The 12,038-nt window shown below is 37.4% G+C and overlaps 1 protein-coding gene across 1 annotated transcript; it reads left to right on the top strand.

Moving 5' to 3' along the window:
* The first annotated feature begins 443 nt into the window (after positions 1–443).
* LOC137388453 (E3 ubiquitin-protein ligase TRIM56-like) lies at positions 444–6,678 on the top strand. Its single transcript, XM_068074939.1, has 6 exons — positions 444–593; positions 1,573–1,756; positions 2,201–2,397; positions 3,296–3,466; positions 4,589–4,697; positions 6,611–6,678. The coding sequence occupies exons 1-6, from the start codon at positions 453–455 to the stop codon at positions 6,676–6,678; spliced, it is 870 nt and encodes a 289-aa protein (XP_067931040.1). The 5' UTR covers positions 444–452.
* The last annotated feature ends 5,360 nt before the right edge of the window (positions 6,679–12,038 follow it).

Below are 12,038 nucleotides of genomic sequence, written 5' to 3'. Positions count from 1 at the left end.
CTTGGTAAGCTGGACATTCATACGAAGATCTGCTACAACGAGCAGAAGTGAGTCACTGCCATTAGCAATAAAGTATATTTATAAGCTAGGTTTCTACAAAAATAACCCATGCTGCTTAGCAAATAAACTTTATTACTGAGCAAAAATGTTGAAAGTTAAAGTTCAGTAGATATTTCTGAATGCAAGTTAATTGCAGATAATTTTTTAATCAAAACAGTTTTTAAGAAAACTATTTAATTACTGAAAGAACAACACAGCGCACTGTCAAACAAAATGTAGGTCATTAGAATGTTTAGCACGCTTAGTTTGTTTTTGGAGAAAAAAATTTTATTACCTACAATTAGCTTTTCCTGAAAATACTTCACACATATAAAAAGTGGTTGAAATTGCAATGCCAGATAAAATTGTGCAATATTGAATCCTGTTTTTCTGTTTGTAGTGAAGAGTTAAACATGACAGAGCGCCGACAATCCTATACATTTAGCAGATCTAAGAATAACTGTGATGTGTGTGTTAAAAAAGGGAAGGCGGTACAACATGCAGTTGTCTACTGCACAGACTGCTCAAAGAAGTACTGTAAGGCTCATGAAGAGGTACTTTGAAACATCAATCTTTGTGGCAATATCTAACGGCTGTTAAGTAGTAAATGTTTTTATATTTAGTTCACTTTGTTGCTATGTCTAATAATCAAAACAGCAGAATAGGATTGTTGCAATGGTTGTAGTATCGAAGCGTACTCCTTAGCAGTAAATCTTGATATTCAAATTTTGGCTTCAAGAGTTATGACAATAACTCCTTTAAAAAATCCTAAAGATAGTCATTTCAAATTTTACATCTATAACTAATTAGAGCAGGCATCAATAAAACAGCATTAGCAAAAGGTCATATTAAAATACAAGTGTAAAATTGTTTACCAAATAGCTTTAACAGGCTCACATTGTTTTACAGGCTGAGAACCAACAGTTTATTGACTCTGAACTCTTTCAATGCTAAACCAAAAAAACTATTATGTATTTAAACAAGGTCAAAGTGTATTCATCATTCAGACTTTCAGATTGGTCCTGTAATATAGCATAAACCTGACGCATAAAGCTCAATAAACTATTATTGAAAGCTCAACTTCACATTTTTGGAACTTCAATTCCGTTTTTCGATTAAAGATTTTTTCAACTATTAGAGCACAGTTTGTCAAGTAAAGCTATGTTGTTAGATTAAAAAAACTCAGTAAAAATAAATGTTACTAAAGGTTTTATTCTCCAACAGTTTATTGCAGCTTCAAATCTAGACACAAACATAATTTAAATTGAGTTTACTAGTCTACATCTTTATAAATTATTTCTTCCAGCAGAGTTAGTCTGCTTAGTTAGCACTATAAAAAGCTTTCGCCTGACCACTTGGCTCTTATGATACTTTTGAAACTGTTGATCTGTGAAACTAATTATATCATAAATAGTTCCTTAATCTTTAATTTAATGATGACACTATAACTATCAGTTACTGCACTATATATATCTTGTAGTCATCCAATAAATGCTCTAAAATTAAATTACTCACTGAATATCTATTTTTCAGTCTCACAATGATCTACATGAAGACCATGTAGCATTGGCTATCACCAAGAATTTTAAAGAACATGCCCAATTGGAAATAAGAAATTGTGCACAACACCCCAGTCATGCATACAGTTTAGGCTGCTCTGTGTGTCTGCAAGTGTTTTGTCTCAGCTGTATTACTTCAGGAAACACTTGTAATGAAGGTGAGCTGAGGCACATGCACAATGCTGTAATTACTACATGTAACTGCCAATATGGGCTTTATGTATGAGTAGAAAAACTTATGTTACATTTCACTTCAACTCAACATGTTTTTAGTTACAGCTTGGTAATGACTTTCTCAATGAGATTGAAAGTGAAATTTTCTATAATTTTTCTGTTCTAATAAAATAAAACATTGTTTATTTAAGACTCGTTACAATAATAGTAGTATGATTTTTTAAAGATAAATATTCCTGCAAGCTATTAAACAGTGTAACATGTGTGGTTTAAATTCTTCTATGCAGATGTGTTTACAGCGACCATTAGCACTCTGAATGGTTCTTACAAATTTTAGAACGCATAACGCCAAAAAGTTTAAACTCTCATCCTGAAAAATAATCTCCATCAGATTAAGTACTGAATTAAATAAAAATTTATGATTACAGGAAGACCTCATGAGTTGCTCAACTTAAACGAACTGGTGTCTAATCTATCTTCCGACATACAAAGGCTTAGTGTAACAGTGATTGATAAAGAACAGAAGCTTTCTGCACTGCTTATGAAAGCAAACAAAACGATATCTGAATTTGAAAAGAATACACAGGAACTGCTAAAAAAGCTTTACCAGACTCGTGATGACCAGGTTTGCAAATTGTTGTATTGTATTAAAAGTTACAATAAGTTGTTATTTTAAATTTATTCAAAGCAAAAATGCAAATTGGATGTGTTCAGAGTAATTAAATATTAGTCTTTTGGAATCAGAGAGTTTATTACATGTATTTTGTTTAAAACAAGCAAACTTTTTCAGAAAAAAATGACAACAGATTTTGGTCTTTGACATTTTGAACTTTATTTTTACTCAGTTAAAATTTTACTTCTCAGTAAATCGGGTTACTAATTACAACTGGCTAAACTGTTGAATAAACATGATGAAAGACTAATTATGAGTAAGATTGAGTCTGGATATCAAATAAACTTGATATTTTCATGCTAAAATTGTTTGGTCAGTGCTAAAGGAATATGTTAAAACCATGATTCCTGTAGTTTATTATTATTTACATATTACCAAAACTCTTTAAAGCTTTGGAATTGATCCCTGTTCAACATGACCCTAGAACTCTAGCAAAAAACTGGAAGGTTACTTCCATCTTTTTCAAAGCCGCAGTCTTTGGTAATTAGTAGGTATTTAACACCTTGGCATGTTAGAACGGTTCTGAAATGCAGAGTAATTTTAGTAAGTTAGTTGATGATTTGGTAATCAATTGTTTTGGCTAAGTTAAAAAAGCAATTATGATAAAGGAAAAATCTTATTGTTGAAATAAAATAAGTTTGACGGATAACAATATTATTTTGCTTTTTACACAGACTGTAAAGCAAGATAACTTATGAAAGCTAATATTCAGGTGGAATAACATTTTTATGATATTGGTATTAGTGAAGGTTTTTCAAATAATTAAGTGTTTTATGCTTTTATTGGTATTTACTAGAAAATACTTACACTATAATAACAAATAACCTGAGAAGAGTCATATTACCCATAGATCAATGCTATTCGAGCTAAATACAAACAGCTGGAACAAGAACTAGTTGAGGCACGAAGAACAACTCAAAACCAGATGACAGCTTTTGCAGAGAAAGAAGTTGGGGAGGCACTGGCTAACCTTAGTAGGCAGAGAGCTGATATAGAGAACAAAGTTAAAAACAACCATCAGGTGAGTGCTTACAAGTTCGTTCTCTGTAAAATACTCAGCTCCAGTTTCAATTTTTACAAAGCATTTCAAGTTTTCAACTTTTTCACATTATCAATTTAGGTCAATTAGGTTTATCATTTTGAACCCTCTAGTAAACTTAATGAGCTTTCATGGCCTTGTAAGAGTTTACTAAATGGATAATTGGGTACATCTAGTAGATAATTTGACTGCCACTGGGATGCAACTATAATTTTCCAATAGTATGTTATAACATGAGTTTTAACTTGTACTATAAGTTTTTGACACATGTTTGTCAGACGTCAATTAATAATTTTCATGGCAGCGCTAAGAATTACAATTGTGTGCACATAAAATGTTTATCAATGCGTTGTTACGAAAATGAGCTCAAATTGAGTGGGTCGAATTTATTACAAACGATAATTCAAATGTTTTAATTACTGACTAAAAACTTGTTTTAACGAGAAAACTGGCAAAAATTGTTAATCTTTGGTGGAATTGCATTTAATGGTGTAATAGCACATTATATAATTTTTTTTGCGACTGTGGAATATTTTAAGTATACTGCAGGAAAAAAATTAAATTGCTTAAGGTGCTTTGCATGGCAAGCACAAGCCTAAGATATTTGTAGGTGTTCCCTCTAAATTTCTTCTAGTGTTTGAGGTAAAAAATTAGCTTTCCTCAATCGTTAAAATGTTTATTCTGATGATCTGTTTCTTGATATTTAACATTTTTAAGGTATCATTCTATTAAAATTCTTTCTATTACTCCAAAAATATTTTGAGAGCAATTCATTTGAGTGCTTGTGTATAAACCAATTCTAAAGATTTTACAAAGACCCTTTATTTCTCCACTTGGCAGCTGCTGCTTTTTCGAGTAATGAGATAATACATGTACATTCTAATGAATTTATTGATACAGCGGAAAGCCTGCAATAAGAGCACAACTTTCTGCTTTAAAGCTTTGTAGTGCCCTGCTCTTCCTTAAATGTGCTATCTAGAATTTTAAAATTGATTTTCAATTTTTGGCTTCACCCACCTTTTTATGGAAATTGTCTGACCTCTCCAGTGCCAGTAACACAGTATTTTAAATTTAAACATGGCATGCATGCATTCATGATTTTAGGTTGATATAGTAAGAGCATATAATAATGTGCAGGCAGAAATGAATGCTGTGGCTGGAGGTCGACTTCCGATGTTAAGTCTGAACTCTGTGAAATCTCTGGAAGTGAAAGGTATGAATATTTTTCAAAGCCGTTTTCATAGTTGTGCATAGCATGATCTTTTGTAATCATTAATGTCAGACTTATTTGTCTAAATAGAAATTTGATTTGTAGAAACATCTGGGTGAATAAAAATATTTTTGCAACAGCTGTTTAAAATCTATTCAAGAGCGTAAATGAACCTTTTATCTATTTATATTTACACTTGATATTTTCCTATCAACAGTTCAGTCACGAAACAATGTTAGCCTAATGCAGTAGTAACTAGTAACTAGTAATGCAATGTGAACCTTAGACACAACATCAGAGAAGCTGATACAATTTATTTTTAACTTACTGTAGCTCCATAAGCAAGTGTGCATTTAGAATCTAAGGAATTTGTCTACAAGCTTATATATTGCTTGTAACTTTCCTACAAAGATCATATACATGTAACTTAAGCTGCAATTGTTAGAGCAAACGAATAATTGTTTTATTGTTGTAAATTTGCAAAGATATTTGGAATAATTATATTATTAATGTTGTATAATGTTTCATCTTAGTCACTAATATCTTTGCTACAGTTTGCAGAAAAACTGGCCTTTTATGTGCAATTATAAGATAAGTTATAGGCCTTGATCCTCCCAAAGTTGAGTTTGATAATGGCCACAATGTTATCAAATGGCTTCAAATCTGCAAACTTATAAATCATATGAAAATATTTTAATAAACACAGTAAAAATATGTTCACAAACATGGGAGATGAACAAACGATATTTATAAAATTGTGTAAGCCCAAGTAACTAATTTTGAACTAAAAATTTAGGATCATCAGCTGGTCTATTTGCTTTTCTATAGTTGCTTTTGTTTTGACCCATTTTAGCGTTTTTTGACTGATCAACATTTTTCAAGTGTTTTCTGATCTGAAGTCTTAATTTACTCCACTGAAATTAGAAATATTAGCATCCAAACATTTTTTCACCTAGAAAAATTTGTTAGACGTAGCCATTTGTTTCATACTTTCCAGGTTAAGAAAAAAAAAGTTTGTGTAAATCTTTGCGTAAAACCATAAGTAAAACTCGTGCGTAAAATATTAGCCTAACTAGTGATACAGGTTCTAGCATAATTAATTAAGCCAAACATTAGTTTTTAGAATGTACATTAAAAATAAATGAAATAATTTGAAAAGATCAATCAAAATGTTAAACCACCAGGGTGAATCTCAAACTGATGTCGTTTGCTTGCATATGAAAATGATTACTTAAGCAGCTAGCAACATCAATTATCTTAAGTGAGCCAATTTTTCTTCAAAATCTTAGGTAAATAGTGTCAATTATAACTCTAAAGGTAAGGCCACATGTATCGTGTAATTTCAACTAATCTGGGAAATTCCATTCGTACGAAATTTCTGACCTGCCACACAGAGTTTCCCCACCACGGATTCGTACCAAACTAACTTTCAACTAGCCAAACAGAATACGGTGATAAATTGAAGCTGATTCTGTTTCAATCATTTGCTTCAGTACAAACATGCGCCAAAAAAACGACCTTCAACATTCAACTAACCTTTTCAACCGACTAATCAAACAACGATTCGTAGGAACTTCTCACGTTTTGTCCAATTCAGGATTCGTTCATCGTGCGCAACCAACGATGGACGAATTTGTTCAAATGTCAATTCATATGAATCGTTTCGTCCAAATTTTGCCGATTTCGTGAGAATTTTGTCTCGTGTTGCCCTACCTTAACAATACTTCCTGTACATGCACGAATTTTTAGCGTACCCTCGATTGCCATATACTATTTTTTCTCTAGTGCGCCTTTCTGGGTTAAAGCACTGCACGTATCTGGTATGGTTGATGTGGTTTCAGTGCATCTGGTTAGAGAACCAACTTTTGTATAGCAATATGGTCATGTATATTAATGTTTTTCCATGACAATTTTAGGCACCGAAATACCTGAACAGCAAACAAGCAACTCATCTCCCTCCTATCCTAATACTGGTAGGCTTTGATCTATGCAGTCACAAGAACTGCCTTCATTAAAAATAGGCAGCATTAGAGATAATTTTAAGGCTTTAAAAAAACTTCAATTTTAACTTTAATTAACAATTAACTTTTCAATTTTTAGCTATTTCGCACTACTGACTGTCTAAAAATCGATTTAATTAGGCCGTTAAATGTGAAACTTCGCTTGTGGGTTTTCAACTCTTAGCCTATTAAAACTTCAATCAATCAAGCCAGTTCAATGTTCTCAAGTAAAAAATCAATTATTTATTAGTTTTTACTGCAAACCAACTTATGAAAATCTATCAAAATAACAATAAACCATAATCACAAACCTAACTACACACATTACATAAGCTTCTTGATTGTTTCTATAGCTAATATTAACAATTAAATACTAAAATAATTGTGTTGACACATATTTTCTTAGAGCTTTATTTTAAACTTTTCTTAAAGGAACAATAGGTTTTGCATTAAAATCATTAAATTTGACAAACAAAAAACATGCTTAATATCTTTTCTGAACGAGAAAAATTAGTTGCAAAAAACATTTTTATTACAGTTTGACCCGAACTCTTTAACAGGAAAAATATTATTTATTAATATTATTAATATATTTATTTATTATTTTATTTAGACCTAATATTGAAAATTTCACTAGCAAAATTAGGTTTAGTTCTTTGTTCTTCGGTTGCATGTTTTCATTTCATCTATTCTAAACCGAAAGCAAAACAATGGAGAACTGGAAATATAGTATTAAGGAAAAAATTGATGCATTTTGCTTTGAGTTGTTTTGCTTATTGAAAATAAATAATTGAGTCAAGTGTCTATAGTGGTAATAAAGAGCTGATTTTATCAATAGTAGTAGTGGGAAGTTGCAACTCATTTAAACGCTACTTTTAATTAAGAATACTAGAGAATTAATGAATTGCATTTATTTGTAAGTTGAGTCTTAGGGTTTGTTTTAGCAGGCTTGTTAACTTGAATGTCTATCTCTAGTTTAGGCTAAAAGCTAAGTGTTTTAAAACTTAATTTTTAGTATAATCTGTACTCTTCCTTTGTAATCTCAAACTTCATTTTCAATTTTTTTCATCTGTTTTTTTTACAAGTGTGCAAAAAATTCTTTGAACTGTTAAAAATGTCTTTTTTTGCCCTTTAATAATTTGTTTCATTGTTTTTAAACATGAGTTACCCTTAATATATTCAAGGCAGGTCTACAGAAATTTTGTTTTCTCAATGTTCATCTTGCAGAAGAAAATGTAATACTGGTAGACGTAAAGGGAACCTGATATCTTAGTAATGAGTATAAAACTGTAACAATAAAAATATTATTAGCGGAGTAACTGCTTTCCAAAAAACAAAGTCAATGACAAAATGGATATTTTGCTTTTCAACCCGATCAATTGTAATTGGCAAAACTTGTAACGAAGAGAATATAATCAAAGTAAGGAGCATATTAATCATAATCTCATCTTTTAATTTTAATCTAGAAACATCTTGACAGCTAAACTATTTCAAACACACAAAAATCACAATTGTTAAACAAATACTAATAATTTCTGATTAAATCTGCTAACATTTTGTATAAAGTAATCTTTAAGAATCTTTATTGCAGACTATGCAGTCATTGGATATCATCTGCTAAATACAGCCAAAAGGTTTTAATTCAAATTTTTTTTTTGCATAAAGGGTTAACTTATTGGACTAAAACCGCCACATGTACAATTTTAAAAAGCTTTCATATGTGCAATATAAAATATTTCACACCTGCAACAACAAAGAACGTATTTGATTGTTTTGACTAAACTAAAGTTGTCAGCCAAATAATATACATGTATGATATACTTGATGTGATATTGTAAAGGTCTGGCCCCGGTAGCTGAGCCAGCTTTACTTCCCTAGCAAGGCAGTGCAGTCTGAACACTGGGCCTTCCCCTCGTCGGCCTGCCTGACACACCTAGTGGTCGGATCAGGCCGCGGCGGGCTGTCCTCAGTTCAGGCTCACTTGGAAGGCTAGCACGGCCTGCTCTCTGAGACCCTATCTTGGCTAATTTAGGTCCCGGCTAGCTTACTGGGGGGCCTGATCTCCAATGCTATCGCATTTCTGATCAGGTCCGATCGTAACGCAGCCAACCCCTAGCCTTCCTTAGGTGTCTCCCCAAAGCAGTTCGTGCTTGAAGCCAGATCAGTTCTGGCAGAAGGATCCTTATTCAGCCAACCAGGCAGGCATCAAACACAGACAGTTTGTAAGAATAAGTATATAGTGTATTTAACGTATCTCAGCACATGTACAACTCCGTCTTGACAGTATCAAATCCGTAAGAAGAATCCCAAAGAGTTGGCTTATGCCTTCTCCTTTTATACTATTTGCTCCGCCCACAATTATATAACATTCATTGTTTCACATCAGGCCTGTGAGGCAGGCCCAGACAATAGGCATAATGGTGTGCTAGCAGGCCTGTGAAGCAGGCCCAAAAATGTAGTATTATATAACAGTTTTACCAGGGTATTATATAACCGGTTAAGAAATATACATAAGTGACTACGCATAATGTAGTCTCAAGCACAACATATGGTTTAGTATAGTCCCGTCCTCCACACACTCCCCCCCAATTGTTTAGCCTGGGGTCAACAATTTACCCGAGGTGGAGTCATAGATGCCTAGTGATATTGGTTTGCACAGCTACGTAAGCGCTGATTGCGCGTCATCGTCCTGATTTGGTTTGGTCCCTTTATATGCCATTGGTGTGGCCTTTGGATTTGTTGAAGATACGCTGACACGGCGCTCTGGATCTATGCCTGTCTGTGTGGCTGTTGTCTCCGTCTCCTCAAGTATTCCATCAAGCTCCGTGAGTAGTTGCTGCAATTCTTTATCTTCGTACTGGGTACTTCTCGGGTCCATGTGGCTAACGTAGTTGCGAACTGTCTGAAGCAGAAAGCAGTCGTGAAATGACGTGTATGTGAATTGGTTAGGAGCAGCGTTGTGGTTGACTGAGCGCAATGGCGGCCAGTTTCTGGTGGAGCCTCGTCCTTGACCCGGGTCAACTGTGTCGCCAGTAGTCACCGGTCCAGATCGTCCCTGGCCGGAAAATCTCTCTCTCTGGGAGATTTCTCCGGCCTCTGCTATCTTCGCCCCTTCGTTCCAGATTGTTTGTCCTTTCTCACTTGTTCTGGTAGTTTGGATCTCTGCAGTCATCGCCCTCTCCAACTCCTCCATAGAGTTTTTCAATGTTCGATATTGTAACTCTCCTTCCTCGTCGAGGACAATGCTTCCTTCTTTCAGCAGCTCATCTATGTCCTCCAAACGGCTCCTTAACAACTCGTATCTCTCTCTGGCTGCTGGGCTACTCTTCACCTCTTCTGAGAGTTGGAAGTTTTCCATCTGTTCCCTTTCTCCTGTTCCCGTGTTCTGGCTATTGGTGGTCAATGTTGCCTCTAACTCTTCCATGGAGTCCCTCAACGCTCGGTACTGTAATTCCCCTTCTTTGTCGAGGCTAACGCTCCCCCCTTCGAGAAGCTTTTCGATGTCATCCACTCTTGCTCTCAGTATCTCGTACCTTTCTCTGTTTTCCTGTGTGTTCCTAATCTCTTCCGAGTATCGGCACTGTTCTTCCTCTTTCTTCTCAGGTTCGACCTGGTGACACACCGCCTGCCCATACCGGATGGGTGGTCTCGTAATTCTTCGGGGCCTCCCATCTCTTCTCAACTCCACGGGTCTGTCGGTTCCAGTGGGCTCCGTCTCCACCTGCGTCTCTCCCCCAGTCGGAACCGGTCTAGAGTTCATGGTGGGGGTCGGTTCTGCCTGTTCAGTCTCTGCAGGTGCCTGTGGTTCTATAGTCGTTTCCTCTCTCTGTCCACCCGGTCTGTGAAGATCGAGGGGGGCCATGGGATCGGACTCGGCTCCCAGGTCATCTTGTCCTAACTCCGAGGGGTTTGTGCGTCCTGGCGCATTAACGGGCTCCTCCTCAATACTGCTATCCACGGGAAGGGGATGCTCCTCCTCCGTCAGGGCTTCCAGTAGTCGCCTCCGGAACGTTTCCCCCTTACTGGGTGCGGGAAGAGGGTCCTGTCCCTAGGCTGCAGGGGTGGTTGGAAAGCGGGTTCCCTCGCGTGGAACTCCAGGGTAGGCAACAACTCGATCGGTTCTTCTCTACTTCTCCTATTGCCGGTAGCTCCTCTCATGTTGGGGCGCCGAGCCGGCTCCCTGGTGGCCGGGGCCCTACCATCTGCTTCTGAGCATGCAACATAGGGCTTCAGACGTTCCTCGTTTTGAACGGATACCTGACCCTGCCGTTCTACTTGATAGGTATTATTAGAGTGACGCTTGGTGACCGTGTACGGCCCCACGTATTTGGGTTGGAGTTTGGGGTTTTCACCCCTCCTTCGCCGCTTATTCACCAACAACACCAGATCTCCCACTTCAAACAGGGACAGCTCTTCCTCATCCTCTACCCTTACTTTCATCTGGCGCTCCCGGAGAATCTCGTGAGTTTCTTCTAGCCGACCGGCCAACTCCAACACGTAGGGCTGGATGGCTTGGTTGTCCGTGGCTACTGGTTCGGATAGCTGGTCGGGCAGACGCAGCTCCCTGCCCATCATCATGAAGTTCGCAGTTTCTCCGGTGGCGGAGTGAGGTGTGCCCCGAAACGCCCTCATGATTTGGGGTAACAACAGGTCCCATTCTGTTGGTCCTCGGCGGAGAAGTAGGGCCCTCAATGAGTCTCCCAGGCTACGGTTGTTTCGCTCTACGATTCCATTTCCTTGAGGGTGGTATGGGGTAGTCCGTGTCTTGGTTACATTCCATAACCTGCACAACTCGCTCATGAGTTTAGATTCAAACTGGGCTCCTTGGTCCGAATGCAACTCCTCCGGCAGGCCAAAGTAGCAGAATACCCTCTCATCCAGGGTCGTGGCCACTACCGGGGCAGTTGCATCCGGAATGGCTATGGCGTCCTGCCATCTTGAGAAGTGATCACTGATCACGAGAATCCACTTGTTTCCCTTCTCAGTCTCTGGCATTGGTCCCACCAGATCCACTGCCAACTTCTGCCAAGGTCGCCCGGCGTAGAGTCGGTGCCGGCTCTTGGTGGCGTGGTTCCCCCCGGTCTTGGCTACCTGGCAGACCTCGCACGTCTTGATCAGGCGATGTATGTCTGCACTTAGGCCCGGCCAGTACCAATTTAGTAGGACTCTCTTCGTTGTCTTGTGCACCCCTGCATGGGCCAGCCGATGAGCCTCCCAGATGACCCGGCCTCGGTCTGCTCGGGGGCATAGGGTGCACCATCGAGAGTGGCTGTTCGCTATTAGCCGGATCTCCAGGACACCGTTGGTTGATAGCCGCATGGCTTCTCGCCTTCTGTGTAAGATT

This window comes from Watersipora subatra, chromosome 2, assembly GCF_963576615.1.
Source record: "Watersipora subatra chromosome 2, tzWatSuba1.1, whole genome shotgun sequence".
In the NCBI taxonomy this organism is placed as follows: domain Eukaryota; kingdom Metazoa; phylum Bryozoa; class Gymnolaemata; order Cheilostomatida; family Watersiporidae; genus Watersipora; species Watersipora subatra.
This window is presented reverse-complemented; position numbering and strand designations above follow the sequence as displayed.